Raw genomic sequence first — 16,515 nt, forward strand, 5'->3', positions numbered from 1 at the left:
TTGGGCAGTGTCCCAAGGGGGACCTGTGCATCTCACACCCCCAGAGCAGGCGTGCATTCCCTGCACACCCAGCCCTTCCCCTGGGGCAGCTCAGGCACTGGGGTGGGCTGAGATGGGACAGGACCCTCTAGTCCCACAAGGGCTTCCCAGGGGCATGGGGCCAAGCATGGTGCCTGCAGCAAGGCATCCCAGTCCCCATGCAGGGGGTGATTCCTGTGCCCACGCCATGGATGCAAACACCAAGGCAGTGAGCACTGGGGGCAATGTCGGGCTGAGCTAAATCTGAGCCTTTTCTGAGGGCACTGAGGACACAGCGGGGGCCTGGGGCACCCAGGGGTGAGCAGTGAGCCCCCAGCCCCACTCACACCCACCTACCTTTGCAGGTCTTCCTGTCAGGCTGGAGCATGAAGCCCATGGGGCAGCTGCAGTGGACACCGGTGGCCGCGTCGTGGCACTTGCTGTCACAGCCCCCGTTGTTCACAGCACACGTCTCTGCATGGCAAGGGGACAGAAATGCTGGGGTGAGGGACCCCTGTGCAAAAGGCTGGGGGAGTCACACCACCCAGATGTCCCCCATGCCACGGCCTGGGAGTGGCAGTGGGTACAAAGCTCCCTGCAGAGCCCACGGGAAGCTCCCTTGGCTCTCACACAGCAGCAGCGAGGCCACAGAGGCGTGAAATGATGAACACATGGGGCTGGTGTGCCCCACAGACAGGCAGGGCCTCCTGGGGGCCACCTTGGGCAGCTCCAGAGAGGAGGAGTCCAATTTCCCAAAGGGAGGAATTCAGAGTCGCAGCACTTGTGCAAGAGCAGCCGGACACGGGTCCTGCCAGGCTGCAGCTCCCAGGGATGGGGAGCACAGCCCCAGTCCCCCAGTGGGGTGGCAGGGGGGTCCTGTCCCCCTCGCTGCCACCAAGCTGCTGAGCCACAGAGCCACGGGTGACCCTGTGCTGTCAGTCCCTGACCGTCACCCACTGCTCAGCCACTGAGATGTGTCTCAGGCTAATTTGGGAGACACATCATATAATTAAAACACACACTCAGAGGCAGGCAGCATCAGTGGAAAAAAAAATCCAATTGAAAAAAAAAAAAAGAGCTAATTATTTCAGTATTATCAAAGTCAGCTGTTGCTGGTAGGACTAGAAGGGACACTAATTTAAATGAAGCATTTTCAGCTTGACAGCTTCCCTGTGAGATCAATCCTCAATTTCAACCCTAACCACCAGAACAATGGTTTGAAGTGCATTAAGTTGTTCACAAAGGATAATAAAATATTCCTTTCAGAAGGCTGGTTGCTTGGATAAATGAGGCATTTGGGCTTCAAGGAACCCAAGATGAAAATGCCTTGAAGAAATTCCTTGGAAAGAGCAAATCCCAGGTTCTCCTGCTCTTTGCAAGCACCACATGGGGTAGGAATGACTGAACCATCCAACCATTTGCCGCGGGGCCCGGGAGCTGGGATCGCTCTGTGCTCGTCTTGCCACTGCTATTTTTATGATGTCCCATAATAAGAGAACAAAAGGGACCATTTTATGAAATTAATCGCCAGCACAATTACAAAACCTAACGGCAGGGGAAGGATTTCTGCAGATATTATTCCTCCAGCCAGGTCCTCGCGCTGCCCAGCCGTGCCAGGGGACAGGGACACAGGGCGGGTGACACCGTGCCCAAGGGAAGGGAAACTTTCTGAAAGGCCAGGGAATCATTTGTTCAATGCCAGCCTTTGTTCCAGCGGCTGATGCAGAAGCAGCCCGGGGAGGATTGATTTAACAGGGTCACCACTGAGATAAGAGGATTGGTTTGGCTCAGGTGCTGCTGCCAGCGGGATGGAGCTGCAGAAGCAGCTGCAGCAGGGAGGATGGAGCTCTCCAGAGAATGAATGTGGTGCCCTGGGCACAGTCACTGTGCTCACAGCCTCCTCCAGCACTGCGAACCCCTCCTGGCCGCTTTGCACCTTTGGGAATTTCACCTGGAATTTCACCCACCCACCATCCCAGGGTGGGTGCCCAGGGTGGGCATTGGGTGTGAGCTCGCTCAGCACAGCCAGAGCAGCACTGCAAACCCCTCTGTGAAGGGGGAAGCCCTGTTCTGGGTTGGCAGAAAGCTTGGAGGGGGCTGCTGGGGTACCTGTGAGGCAGCGGAGGACGGAGGCACAGGGCTGGGCTCTGGATGCCCCGGGGAGCAGCAATTGTTCGGCGGAGCTGGCAGCCCAGGGCTGCTCCCAGCCTGGCGTGACTCACCAGCCACCCAGGGCTTTGGTGAGGCCTCCATCGCTCAGGCAGGGACAGGACAAAGCTACACACACTCACTCACACACACTCAGACTCTTTTCCACCCTCCTCCATCCCAGCTCTGCTGACACTGCCTGGCTGCTGTGCCATGGCACTCCTCACCCTGCTCAGCACCTCAGTGCTGGTGACACTCTGGCCTCACCTCCACCTTCTGAGAAGTGACAATCTCAGCAGGACGGGAGCCCACGAGCCAGAGGGGATAATTCCATGGTAACGGGGGGGATTACAGCTGGGCTGGCTGGAGTGTGGTGATGACGCAGATCTGGGGTCCCCCCTTCTCCCACCCCTGTGTGAAAGGCTCTTCAGAGCCCCCCAGAAGCTGCAGTCTGTGCTCCGTGGGCTGGTGAGCTGAGCTCCCACAGCTCCTGGATGTGCCAGGAGTTTGCCTGCACCCAGAACATCCAGGAACAAGATTCCCCACTACAAGCAAATTGCTGCATCTTCTGCCTCAGTTCCCTTGGTGGCAGAGCAGAGGCATCACCTTACCTTTGTGAAGGGCTTGGAGACCCCACGGGGATGCAAAGAAATCCCTGGGGAGGTGCCCAGCCCTGGAAAGGGCCATTGCTGCAGCTCTGGGCTGAGAGCCACTGTGCATGGCAAGGCCAAACACTGGGACACCCTGGAGGTCCCAGAGGGGACCATCCTCAAGTGGGTGGGCTCTAGGAAGGGGTAACTGGGAGTGCACAGCACAGAGATGGGCACAAGCATCCCCCTCCCCACTGTGAGCTCCTCCTGGGTGTGGGGGTGACCCTGCCACAGCCGCAGCAAAGCAGAGATTGTCACCCTGGCGTGGGCTGGATCCGCCAAAGCAGCGTGAGAGCCCCGTCTCATGCAAGCACAGCAGGGGAGGGGTCCCTGCCCTGTCCCCAGCCCAGCCCTGGCTGGCCTGGAGTGAGGTTTGGAAGCAGCAGCGGGGCAGGGTTAGTGAGACATGCGGTCATTGCAGCAGCTCAGCCCCCAGCCCCGCCATGGTCTCCAGAGGAGAGACCATCCACGGTTAGACCCCTTCGTAGAGATAGAGAGAACAAAAATATTTACCATTAGAAAACGTCTCAAGGATAACGTGTTGCTGGAAGTGTCTCTCCCCTGTTTAACATTATAAAAAAGTGATTTAGAAACAGTGTCCAGCAGGGAACTTGGTTGGTGTCACACATCAATGGGTTCAGCTCTGCTGGGTTTCCAGCCTGGTGGAAACTGTCCCTGTTTTCCTTTGGGCTTTTTCTCTCCCACCTCCCAAGCATTTTATGTCCCTCAGCCTCTCCAAACCCCCTCCAGCCGTGCTGGGCTGGTTGGAGCCCCATGCGAGCGGGAGAAGCGCGTTGTGAGGAGCGTTAGTGCAGCCTGTTAGTGTGGGGAGCGGCTCCTGGCTGTGACCAGAGCCAGAACCAGCCCGTGGTGATCCCCGAGCGCAGCCACGGGCCTTGGGAAGGCAGCCACACCCCCCTGTGCCGCTTGCACCCTGTGGGTTTATCAGCCAAGCCAGCAGCGAGCCCAAACCCTGGGTGTGTTTGGGCTGCTCAGCCTCCCCCGGGGGTCAGTGCACCCCAGCATCACCAGCCCCACAAAGCTGGGAGCACTGCAAACTGCCCCAGTGCGGGTCAGGAAATCCGCCATAAAACCTGAGCTGGGTTTAGTTTCCTTCTCCATCTAACTGTATTTCTTCTCTGTCCACCCCTTCCCACTCCACCACAAGTAGGGGGCCAGCAATAGCCCGGCTGCACCCCAAATATGGGTGGGAGGGAGCTGCAATGATGCCCTGGCTGGTAAATCTTCCTGGAAAGCCAAAATCTGCATCCACTGTGACAGCTGATTTTGCATCTCCCCGCGGGCACTGCACCCTTGGCTGCTGGAGGGCTGTTTTATGTGCTTTTTTTTAATGCTTTTTTTTTTTAAAGGCTGCTTTTGGAGCATAAATATAAATACATAAGGTCATTGGCTTCCCCTGCCGGCTCCCCCTCCCCCTCGTGCCTGCAGACATGTTGGGAGCCATTAGTGATGGCCCCTGTGCTTAGAGGCATGTTCCTCATTATCTGCATTTTTAAAAGCAGCAATAAAAAGCAGAAAAATGAAAAACACCGGCCGTGGCCTAATGAAACTGTCACTCAGAGGGGCTGATCGTGCTTCCTGCCTCGTGGTGTGATCTGAAGGGAACCTGGACCAGGGGCCTGTCCCGGCAGCCCATCAAACACACCGCGTTCAATTTCAAAGCCCATGGCCCGGGGAACGACTTTGCGTTTCCCCTCACTGGAAACTTTATTCCCCTTGAAATGATGAAATATTTTGGAGGAAATGGGGAAGGGGCGGTGAAGGGGGCAGCGTGGATGGGGGAGGGCTGTTTGCTGTGCCCGAGCCATAAAACAAGAAGGGCTGGTTATAAATATCCGAGCAGGTACCTCGGCTGTAAACCTGCTGGCTGGGCATCCCAGAGGGCAGCTGCTGGCTCCCAGAGGCTGGAACACAAGCCCTTGGTGTTCCCACGGTGGGGCTGGGGATCAGGAATCCCCCAGGGAGTGCAAGAGCTGGGCAGAGGGGATTGCAGAGCCCAATGAGACAGGCATGGTGTGGTGGCGGGCTTTGGGCTGGTGCTGCTCCTAAAATCCTCTAGTGCAGTGTTTGAATTCCCCTGGAAAGGTGGACAAGGGGAGAGCTCACAGGGATGTGCTGGCTCTGGTGGGAGATGCCTCCCCAGCAGGTACAATGCAGGGCATGGGGACAAAGAGGGACACTTTGGCCAAGGACAAGAGGATGGGTGATTTTGGAAACGCCCAAATCCCACCCTCACACCTGTGGTACCCAGGGTCTGAGTGCAGAGACCACCCCCACAACAAACAGACTGCTCTGAGGCATCGCCCAGATCACGAGATGCTTTGGAGAGCTCCTCTCTCACCCCCACACCCAGCAGGTCCAGGGGCATCCTTGGTCCCTGCCCAAGGCAGACGCCGCACGCAGGGCCCCTCACCCAGGAGGAACCCACCAGCTGACACCCCCAGGGTCCTGAGCTCCCCACCCAGGAGCAGCAACAACCCTGGGAGGCTCTTCAGAGGTGGGTCAGGACGCGGTGGCTGTGGGAATAAACACGAGGACGGCGGGGACCGGGGGCTGTGAGCAGCCAGGAGGGATTGGGATCCACCCTGGGGCACAGCAGTGACATTAAAGCAGCAGGGAGCTGATGGGGAGGAGGGCTTTGCTGGGGGCTCAGCCCCAAACACCCCTCGAGCTGGCAGGGAGAGCCAGGGGCTCAGGGGGGATCCTCTGCCCTGAGGACGGAGCCGTCTGTGGAAAGCACGAAGGGTTTTCTGTTCAGGCACAGCAGGGACACGGGCAGCCAAAACCTCTCTTGCTTCCAGTTCCTTTTTCTTTTTCATTTTGCAGTAAGAACTCAAATGTCTCAAGCAATTGTGGACTTAATCACTCCCCAAATATAACATTTTTTAAATCAAAGCAGCTGTTAAACAGCACAAGCATATGAAACCAGTAAAACTTCTATCTCTGCTTGATGTTTTACAATTTGAAAACACACACAGGAAAAGGACAATTCTGGGGGTGGTTGAGTTGTCAGGTTGTTGGGGTTTTGGTTTTGTATTTTTTTTTTTTGCAAGACAATTGTTCCTGAGCCAAGGCCCCACAATACCAAGTTGGAACAGATTGCTGTGGGCAAACCTGCCCCCTCCACATCCCTCCTCAAAAGCTGCCAGTGACAGCGACAGTAACAATTCCCAGTATGAGGAATCCTCACAGCTCTCTCTTCAGCAGCACAGAAGCAGGCAGGGGACCCCAGCACAGCAACCTGTCCCCAGGTGTCCCCTCAAGCACCACCAAGATCACTTCTGCTCCCTGTGGCTGTGCAGGCGCATCCCAGGTGCTGCAGCATCCCTCACACAGCGCTGAGCTTCCTCAGTCTCAGCAAAAGGAAAACGCCCGAGGCTTGGGAAAAACCTTCACCAGGCCAAGGACAAATCACCCAGGGAGGAAGAGGAGCCACCCCACAGCCCAACCCCTGTGTGGGTGATGCCCTGACCTACCTATGCACGTCACCCCGTCCGAGTGCAGCAGGAATTTGACGTGGCAGCCGCACTTGGGCCCCTGCTCGGTGTCGTCGCAGGTGTGCTGGCAGCCCCCGTTGCCGTAGTTGCAGGTCACTGTGGGAGCAAAGCACCAGGGTCACCACGGCCCCAGCTCCTCTTCCCTGCCTACCATCCACATGTAGCACATGAAGCTGGCTTGGAAACACCTCATCCATACCCTCAGAGACTTCCCTCCCTCCTGCCCTCACAGATAATTCCTAAAGCCCTTCACTTTCCCTCTGGGATCTTAGTACCTGCAGGCTGTTATGTGGTTTCTCACGTCTTCCCTCTGCATATCTGCTAAATGCCACCAGTGGAGTCCAAGCAAAGGGGACTGGTGGTCTGGTTGACCCTGACCCTGAATCCAGTGCTGCAGGGGAGGGGTGAAACTTTCCTGAGCTTTGGAATGACACAGGAGCTTTTGGGAATCCCTGCCAGCCCTCCCCAGGGGGCAAGGTGTGCTGTTCATTTAGTTTAGGATTACGCCTTCATTTCATCAGCAATTTTACACATTTGCTGCACACAGCAAATGAGAAACAAAATAAAAATAATTGCATAAACACACACATATCTGTTTAATAACCCTGGCACTGCCAGTGGGATGCTGGCAGGAGATCAGACGGGCTGAGAGCACCACAACCCCCAGGGAGAGGATTCCTGCGCTCCTCACATGCCAATTGCACTCTCCTTGTTCACCTCCCCTTTGGAAAATGAAGCACTGGGACAAGAATAGGGGATGCTGAGCCTCTGGGACCCCCTTGAGCTGCCATTTCAGGCTGGTCATGTAAGGACACAACATCCCAGAGTAAAGGGGGCTGCCAGAAGCATTGTCCGTAAGGGCAACAGAGGCAGAGCTGAGCATGCTGAGCTTCAGGCTCAATGAACCAACTGCTACCAGGGGCTCAGGGCTTTGCTGCAGGGCAGGAGGTGTCTGTGCCATGGGGACAGGGTTGGGGGATCCCTGGGAGGGTGTACCCCCAGCCCTGGGGTGCTCCTTACGTTTGCAGTCCCGCTGGTTCTTGGTGAGCTCGAAGCCGGGGCGGCACTCGCAGGCGATGCCCCCTTTGGGGGTCTCCCGGCAGATGTGGGCACAGCCGTGGTTCTTGTTCATGCAGTTCATGCCTTCTAAAAGAGAAAATGAGGCAAAGAAATGTCCAAAAGCTGCTGGCACTGGGCAGCAGTGGCAGAGGGACGTCTGAGGTGGGATGGGATGGGGAGTTGATGGCAATGAGGGAAACCTTGTGGGGACAGGATGACCCTGGCCAGCTCCTGGCACAGAGCTGCTTGGGAAGGTGGACAAAACAACCTGGGAGCCTTCAACCTTTGATTCACCTCGGTTGAGACCCTGCTCCCACATGTCTCAGTGGCTTTAAACCCCACTGAGCTCAGGACCCAGCACCTGCATCCCTGTCCCCAGTGTGGCACCAGCAGGAAGGAGCAGCCAGCTCATCCCTCCTGGGATGGATGGGGACACAGGAGATGCCACTGCAGCTGCTCAGCTGTCCTGGGCAGGGTGGGATTCCTGGGGAGCTGGAGTGACCTACACAGCTGGGAAGGGGGAAGGAGGAAAGCAAAAACACTCAGCTGGCTTTGCCAAGCAGCAGAGATAAAAATCAGCAGAGACGAAAAAATCTCTCATTTCCTCCTATTTTGGCTAAGAGGTTGCTCCAGACGGCAACAATTTAGAGTTGATATCGAGAGGAAGGGCTGGGTGCTGTGCAAGACCTGGCAGGGGAAGATGCATCTCAAGGTGGTGTGAGGATTTCCAGGTCCTTCAATTTATCAGTAAATTCCTCTGGGCATAGGATTAATGTCCCCAGCTCAGAATTGCTGCGCCTGGACAAGGGAGCTGTGGGATTTTGCTGCAGGACATTTGTCACCTGTCCCAACATGCCTGCCATAGATTCACTTTCAAACCTGCCACACCAAGAACCCAGCAGCAGCACCGAAACCCAGGCAGGAGTGGCCAGAGGTGACAGAGGACAGACGTGCCTGATAAAGGCAGGGATGGAGGGTGGCCCGGGGCATGGAAGGGCTGAGCACTGACCTTCAGGGCGCTGGATGCAGGTGTGCTGGTTGTCACTGAGGAAGAAGCCCTCCCTGCAGAAGCACTCGTAGCTGCCCATCATGTTGACACAGGTCTGCTGGCAGCCGCCGTTGCCCTCCGAGCACTCGTCCAGGTCTGCAGGGGGAAGGTGGCAGGGGGTGAGCTCAGCTCCTTGGCACGCCCAGGGCACGGGCACTGGGTGGCACAGACCTGCTGGGCAGCTCCTGCTTCCCCCCAGCTGGACAGGGTGGGGGATGAAGGCAAAACACAGCAGGAGTGGGTGCAGGGGTCTTACAGCTTCACTGAGCAATGGCCTCATTTTACAGAAGGGAACACCAGACCACAGAGAAAGGGCTTTTCCTTGTCCCAGAAAACCCAAAGCACCCAGAATGCTCATCCAGGATGCTGGCTGCAGTCGGCCCCTGCTCCCAGCCCCTCAGAGCCTGTTGCCAGCTGGGGATGCCTGCACTTCATTAGGAGGAGCTGGGAAACCTTAGCCCAGAGCAGGGATAATTACTTGTAAGGAGACTCACATCCCCTGCTCTGCCCTCACACCTGTTTTGGTTTAACAAGCCAAGGCTGCAAGGGGCTGGGATGTGGCCCCGTGGCAGCAGCAATGCCCTCACCCCAGGCTGCTGCTGCTCCAGCCCTGCAAAACCTGCATTTAATGAAGAGTAACTGCCCATTGCTCTCTCTAGAGGCTTTCTGGGGACAGTGGTGCAAGCTGAACTCACCAATGCCCTGAGGTGCCAGAGCAACCAGGATGCCAGGCTTGGCAAAGATAAACCTGTGCTGTGACCACCCCTTGCCCCCTCTGCCCGCGGGGCTGGGTGACGGTGTCAGGCTGGGAGCAAGGGGCCCCGTGCCAAAGAAAACCTCCTGTGAACTGGAGCATTGCAGAGCCACGGCTGAGGGGAAAACTGAGCCCAGCGGAACCGCCCGGAGAGCGGCTGAGCTGCGGCACACGCCGGGGGCTGCCAGCACCAGCCCCCTCCCCAAACAGCACAGCACGCCCAAACCCCCTGCTTTTGGGCTAAACAGACGGACAGACGGACGCCCGAGTAGTGTGGGTGCCTCGCACTGTGCCCCAGCCCCTGGCAAGCCCTGAGGGTGTGCTCAGAATTACCAAAGCAGGGCTGCAGCTCTAGCTGGAAGTGGCCAGGCAGCAGAGCCCAGGAGCGCCCCACAAAGTTGCTGTCTTGGAAAGGAGGTGTTGAAAACATCCCTCAGCCACAGGGCAGTGAGGGCTGACACCTGGGCTGCAGCCAGGCACAAAGGGACATCCTCTGCCATGGCAGGAAGCTCATGGCTTCCTCCAATGCTCATCCCAGCCAAGCTATGTCCTGCAGATGCCAATAACCCATCTCAAATCCCCCTGCTTAGAACAAGGGCTTAATGTCTTGCAACTTCTCCTTCCAGCTCTGCTCAAAAATGAGGAGGCAGCCGTTCAAACCCGATGGCTGAAATGAGACTCCGCTTCTCTAATACCTGTTTTATTAAAGGCAACAGAGATGGGCAGAAGCCAGCAGGGCCTGTGTCAGGACGGGGGCTTGAATTCCTGTCTTGGTTCAAAAGGTCACCCAGGATGGGCAATGGAGGGGCCAGTGGACTCTGGTGGGCACAGACCCTGACCCCTCTCCAGCTCAGCTCCTGCCATGGCACTGGCCACAACACGCTGCTTTGCTCCGCTTCTCTTTCTTTTGACTAAAAGGGGATGCAGGCAGGTTGGGCAGAGCTCGTAGGGATCAGAGATGAGATGCTGGGATGAGCTAAGGAAGGGCTCAAGGTGGGAGCCAGCATGCTCCCCCCAGATCCCCGCTTGGCCGGCTGCTCCCAGCCATCTCCATCCCCTCCCACCCAACTCTGTAAACACATGACGTCCAGCTTCCCTTTCTTCTTCTCGGGCTCATCCTCCCCCGGGAGAGGAAGGCAGAGCCAGCCGCCCGCGCCTCCTCCCAGCTGTGTAAATCTCCCCCCTCCCCGAGGAGGCTGCAAAGATCCCGGTGATGGTGCTTAATGCAAAGCGTATGTGTCCATAATCCCTTCCCCCTCCTCCTCCTCCCAGTGATGAGCTCATTAATGACCCCTCTGCAGACACTAATTGGAAAATAGCATGAGCTGCAGGCAGAGGGGAGGTGGGCGGCTCCGTGCCCCGGAGCTCCCGCCGCGGATGCCGCGGGAGGAAGCGGGCGACGGGCGCGGGCAGCTCGATGGGCCCCGGGGCTCCGACGGGAGCTTTGGCTCGGCCGCGGCCGGATGGAGTTCGGGGCGGTGGGAAGTGGCGGGGAGGATGCGCGGCCGCTCCGTAGGCAGATGCCGGGTTTGTCTTGGCCCGGGGATTATTTATCCAGTCCCTTCGCTGGTTCCCATCCCCACCATATTTGCTATTAACTCATCTATTTTGGCAGGTGCAGGACTGACCTCGAGCACGAGCGGAGCGAGCGGCAGGGCCCGGGTGAGCTGGTCCTGCCCTCGGCAGCGGCACAGAGCTGCTGGCCCGGCTGCTTGCTGCAGCAGGATGAGAATGTGGGGAGCCTGTGCCTCACCCCAGCAACTCCAAACCCAGCTCTCCCAGATGGACCCACAGAGTGAGTTTTTCTCCCATCATGGAGCATCTTCCCTTGCCATCACCCCAATGTAACGGGAAGCAATCCTGTCCCCAGCACAGGACATGCCTGTGTGCCCTGGGAGTGCCACCACGGTTCCACGGCTCTACAGCACTCTCTGCCTCTCCCCAACCCTCCCAGATGGACCCACAGAGTGAGTTTCTCTCCCAGCATGGAGCATCCTCCCTTGCCATCACCCCGATGTAATGGGAAGCAATCCTGTCCCCAGCACAGGACACACCTGCGTGCCCTGGGAGTGCCACCATGGTTCCATGGCTCTGCAGCACATCTGGGGGTGCTGGGTGCTGGGAAGTGCCCAACAAGGAGAGCCAGCAGGTCAGTCCCGAGGTGCTGGAGCAGCTGAGGAGCTGCAGGGCACCAGCATCGCTCACCCAGGCAGTTGTGGCCGTCGTGGGCCAGGCGGAAGCCGTCGTAGCAGGTGCAGCGGTAGTTGCCGGGGATGTTGACGCACTCGTGCACGCAGCCAGCGTTGTCCTCCCGCTCACACTCGTCAACGTCTGCAGGGGAGAAGGGTGGGAGAGCTGCAGGGCTGCCCCAACTGCTGCCCACCATGGGTGCTGCTCCCCATCTCCAGCATCTTTGCCACCCAGCTGGTAATGTGCCCCGGGGTGTTCTGCTCTCTCTGCCTATTCCAGCAGGTGCTCAGCTCTATTATCACCTGCAGCATCCCTGCAGAGTCTACAAAGTCATCCCAGTTGTCCCCAGTCAGGGTGCTGGAGCCCCAGCTAGCCCTGTGTCACAGCTTTGGCCTGGTGCAGAGGGCTGGGAACCTCCTGGGATTTCCCAGGGTGCTGCCAGAGCAGCCCCGTCTCCATGGCAAAGCCCTGCAGTGCCTGGAGCGCTTTAATCCCTCTGCTATTTGTGCTCGGCCCATCCTGACCCTGAACCTGTTCCCAGCTGGGAATTTTTCCCCTGCCCCAATCCTGCTTTCCTGCTGCTGCTGCCCCAAGGACCCCATTTTCTTTCCATTCCCCACTCAGTTGTATCTATATATAGATATATGCCTATACCTATATCAATATCCAGATTTACACCTATATCTACATCTACGTTGATTTCTACACCATCTATATCTCTGTTTCTGTCTTATTTTTGTGTTTTAGCTGCTAACACAGCTCTGCAGCCTCAGGGTCAGAAATCCTGCAGGAAAATAAGCCCAGCTTTGTTTAAAACAAGCCCCATGTGACCCTTCATGGGCAACCCCAACCATATCAGGACAATGGCTGCCACCATCACCAGCAAGGACAGTCAGAGTCCTCTCTGTCCCCCTGCACTGTCAACAGGCCAGGAGTTTGGGGCAGAAAAGGGGAATAAAAGGTTTACAATGGGCCAGGGTGAACAAGTGGCTTTTTTGCATGGGTTGATGAGCCTCTGACCTGCTGGGGCTGTCACTCAGCAGGACTCTGGCTCTGCCAGTGGCGTGTCCCTACCTTTGCAGTGCTTCCCATCCCCGGTGTAGCCGGACTTGCAGATGCACTTGTAGGACTTGGGGGTGTTCTGGCAGATGGCATCGATGTGGCAGTTGTCAGTGCCCTCCACGCACTCGTCAACATCTGCAAGAGGACAGGTGAGGGAGCAAAGGGGAGAGCCTAGGGCCTCCACCCGTGTCCCCGTGGGAGCCACCACCCCAGGTGATGGATCCCAGCAGCCTCTGGCTCCCCAGCCAGCCCTGATGATGGGCTCTGGACGTGATGAATCACTGGGTCCACTCCCAAACAGCACAAATACCTGTGTCCCCTCTCGGACACGTCACCCTGAGACTCCCTGGCCCTTTCATGTGTCTGATGATAGGAAATGCTGCTCCAGCACTCCCAGTCCAGGCTGGAGCCAGCCCAGGGCAGAGGTAAAAGTCTCTGTCTCCAATTAGCTGTTTCCTGAGCCAACCAGGCACCCAAATAATCGTCATCACTTTCTATTCCTAGGCGCCAAGGAATGTGCACGAATTAGCAGGGACCACACTAAATAAACCTGGGAGCCAGGAGGGAGAACTGGGAAAAACATCAGGGCTTCCATGGGGACACGGACGAAATTTGCATTGTCCCCATCCCCCTTTGCTCCTCAACCCCCTTCTCTGGGATGCAGTGCTGCCCAGGACATCACATCCAGAGCTCCACGTGCTGGCAATGGCCTCAAGCAGCAATGCCCAAGGGTTTGCTGTGACAGGAGGCCGTGGGAGTGGAGGTTTTAATGGTGTGTGGGAAATGGAGAAGCCCCAGGCACGTGGAGTGGAGGTTTGTGAGCAAAAGGCTGTTCAGCTGGCTCTCACTGCCCTGGCAATCAGGGAGATGTGGTGCCCTGAATGGAGCAGGCACATCCCCTCCATGACAACCAGTGCCTGCAGATCAGGTGCTGAGGGGCAGGTGGGGCTGAGCATCACCCACAGCCCCGCAGGTATGGGCAGGGCTCCCAGAGCAGCCCAGGCTCCAGCTCCACGTGGGGAGCATCAGCTCTGCTCCTGGAAGGATTTGCCTCCACCTCTAGGAAGCTTCTCACCGAGGAAAGGGAACCTGGGAGTCCCCCCATCAGGAGTAGCATGAGGCTTCAAAGCCCTCAGCTGCCTTTAAAGGAATTCTGATCAGCAGCCCCAAGAACAGGCGTTCTCCGGGAGCTCCCCAGAGACCCCCGGCATCCCTGGGGGCGGCGGGAGGGCGGGCAGGGCAGCCCGAGCCCGGTGCCGGCCACCCCGGCGGCCGTGCCGGGAGATGTGACTCACCCGAGCGGCCGGGACGAGCGGAGCTTTGTGTCCGCATCGGGGAGGCGGCACGTGCCTGAGCATTGTATAAATATTTACAGCCCGCATTCATATTTGTTATTTGACATTAGCCATGGCCCGCGGCCACCACGGCCTCCCTTGGGCCATTAATCAGCAGCTGGAGGCTGACCCACCACGGTGGGGACGATGCAGGGACTGCACAGGGACCAGGGCACTGCTCCTGGCTGGCACCTACAGCACCCATGGCCCTGGTGCCACGGTGCCAGCACCAATCCCTGCCTGTGCCAGGGCACCCGAGGGCCACTCGTCCCTTTGGGGAGCTGAGTGTGGCCGTTCAGCATCTCAGTGACTTCGCCTCAGGCTCCTGAACCCCTCACTGGGCTCCCAGAGGGGTGTTGGGAGGCTGTGGCACTGGAGCAGGGGGATGTGGGCATGGGAACTCAGCAGCAGCAAAGCTGATGCTGACCCAAAGGTCTCCTGAATCTGCAGATCCCGGTGGTGGCCCTGCCTGGCCCTTCAGGTGTTCCCCCAAAGTTATAAATCCCCTTGTGATGCTTCAGGTCGTGGTGCCAGGGTGAGAATTGTCAGGTCTGGCACCCACCCTGGCACCCAGGTGGGAACCAGCACCCAAACAGTACACACCATCCATCAACCCCCATCTCCTTCCCCTAAAAACACTCAGAACGTGAAGCATCCACCAGGCATAAATCACATCATTGAAACTTTCCCAGCCTTTTGCCAGGAATCTCACTTCTGGGGGAATTTTATTTCCTATTTATTTTTCCTTCTGCACTCTCAAGCTCAAGACCACGAACAACAGGCATGAGGCACCGAATGCACCTCTGGCCCTCTCCCACTCACACATGTAGAGCATCCTTTTTTTTCCCTATCTTTTTTCTTATTCTGTAACTTCAAAACTTGTCTAACTTTGGAAAGATTACACAGCAGCAAAAGTACAAAAGAAAACATTATCAGTTTTCCACTGTAATTTTTCCAAAGCTAGAGTCATTCTGAAAGGTTACAGGATTCTAAAAAAAAAAAAGAAAAAAAAAAGAAAAAAACCAAAAAAGTGTGTTTGTGGGAAGAGTGAATAAATACCCTCCTGGGCAGTCCAGGAGCTGTCCCAGGATTGGCAAAGATCCCAATTTTAGAATGCTGCTGAAATTTTGGCTCCTCAGTATCCGTCAGAAATGATGTAGTGAATTAAAGTAAAACCCCCTGAAAAACTCAGTTTTTAGCATTTTTGTCAACGCAAGCAGCGTTTTCCCATGAAAGGGAAGGTTTTCTCTCAGGCCAGCCCGTTTTTCCTGCGGGAGAATTTTCTCCATCCAAAAAGCTGCCTGTGGCCTCACTGGTGCAGGTGCTCTGAGCTGCTGCCACCATATGAGAGGGTTCATCTCCAAGACGAGTGAAGATTAAAAAAAATAAAAAAAAATTAAAATAAAAAATCCTTACTGATGCTCCTGTCCCTGTTTGCTCTCAGTAGCTCCTCACTGGGGTGTGTCCTGCTTGTCCCCCTACTCCACAGGAGCTGCTCCATTCGAGGTCCCAAATCCAGGTGGGTTTTTTGGAGGGTTTGCCAGACCTGTACCCCTCCTGTACACCCCCTCCATTCTTCCTTCCACAAGGAAGAATGTTTTTCACCCACTGTTTTTCACCCTAAACTGCCTGAATGAGCCCAAACCGGGCGGTGCAGATGGGCACATCATGCCCCAAACCCCCGGCACGGGGAATTCTGCACCCGGCCGGGAATTTGGTTGGGATGAAGATGCTGAGCCTGGCTGGGGCCCGCAGCCCCATCTCTCTGGGGCCGAGCAGGGCTCATCAGAGGGCAGCAGCATCCCTGGCACGGCCGGCCCGGGGGCTGCGGGAAGGGCAGGAGGTTGCGGCGCTCGCCCCGCGCCTCGGGCCGTGTTTTTTATTCCGTTGTGGGTGGGATTTTCCAGCGCTGGCTGTTGGGCCCCGTTCCGCTCCAGCTGCAGCTTTATTCTCCATTTCAAAGGCAGCGGAGGCAGACGGTTTCAACGCCACTGCCATTTCGAGCGTGCCAAAAGCGGGGGGACCGCCACCTCCCCGGGACCCCCGAAGGGCTCTGACCCAGGGGGAGGCGGTGGCAGGGCCCTCTGTGCCCTACAGCAAGCAGGGGGATAAAGCAACAGCTCATATATCTCTAGAGCCTGGATGGAGGCTCTTTCCTCACTTCCTTATTTTGTTTAAAAAAAAATAATAATAAAAGATGGTTTTAGCCCTAGGCCAAAAGTCCTAATAAATTTGAGGAGGGGGGTGAGACAGGACAGCAAAAACTGGCCTGAAAAATCCTAAACAAACAAACCCACCATCCTTTTTCCCCTCTCCTGCAAGTGCTTCAGCTTTTTCTACAAATTAATTTTATTCTTTGTTTTTATATAGGCATATATATTAACAGCCTGTCTGTATGGGGATGTGTGTGTAGCTGTTGGCAGACATGCGGAGTTTCCACTCGGCCTTAATGCCAAATTAAAGCTTTATAACTTCAGTAGCTCCTTTTACCAGGGCATTAATAACCACCTCAGACACTGTGGTGCAGTTTATTAATCATTTGTTCGTCCAGGGAGCTTGCAGGGGTGACTGGTGCTGCAGCACAGCAGAACCGGCTCAGGGCACGGCCATGGGCAGTGGCAGCCCCTGGGAGGGGGTTTGGGCCAGGAGAGGGGAGGAGGATGCTCTGCAGGGCAGCTTCCTGTGAACTGGCTAAGGAAATGTCATCTGCACTCAGAGATCCTGACTCAGGCGC

At 56.6% G+C, this 16,515-nt stretch overlaps 1 protein-coding gene across 2 annotated transcripts in view; it reads right to left on the reverse strand.

The window, feature by feature from the left end:
* SCUBE3 (signal peptide, CUB domain and EGF like domain containing 3) overlaps positions 1-16,515 on the reverse strand; it is a 31,605-nt gene that overhangs the window by 10,583 nt on the left and 4,507 nt on the right. For both annotated transcript variants that reach the window (XM_077190489.1, XM_077190488.1), the window contains exons 2-8: positions 12,460-12,582; positions 11,401-11,526; positions 8,403-8,537; positions 7,355-7,480; positions 6,314-6,430; positions 3,330-3,377; positions 376-492 (exon numbers count right to left, since the gene is read on the reverse strand). In XM_077190489.1, the coding sequence (XP_077046604.1) occupies positions 376-492; positions 3,330-3,377; positions 6,314-6,430; positions 7,355-7,480; positions 8,403-8,537; positions 11,401-11,526; positions 12,460-12,582 (792 nt within the window). The remainder of the gene's footprint in view (positions 1-375; positions 493-3,329; positions 3,378-6,313; positions 6,431-7,354; positions 7,481-8,402; positions 8,538-11,400; positions 11,527-12,459; positions 12,583-16,515) is intronic.

The sequence above is a fragment of the Agelaius phoeniceus genome, chromosome 25, assembly GCF_051311805.1.
Source record: "Agelaius phoeniceus isolate bAgePho1 chromosome 25, bAgePho1.hap1, whole genome shotgun sequence".
Taxonomy (NCBI): Eukaryota; Metazoa; Chordata; class Aves; order Passeriformes; family Icteridae; genus Agelaius; species Agelaius phoeniceus.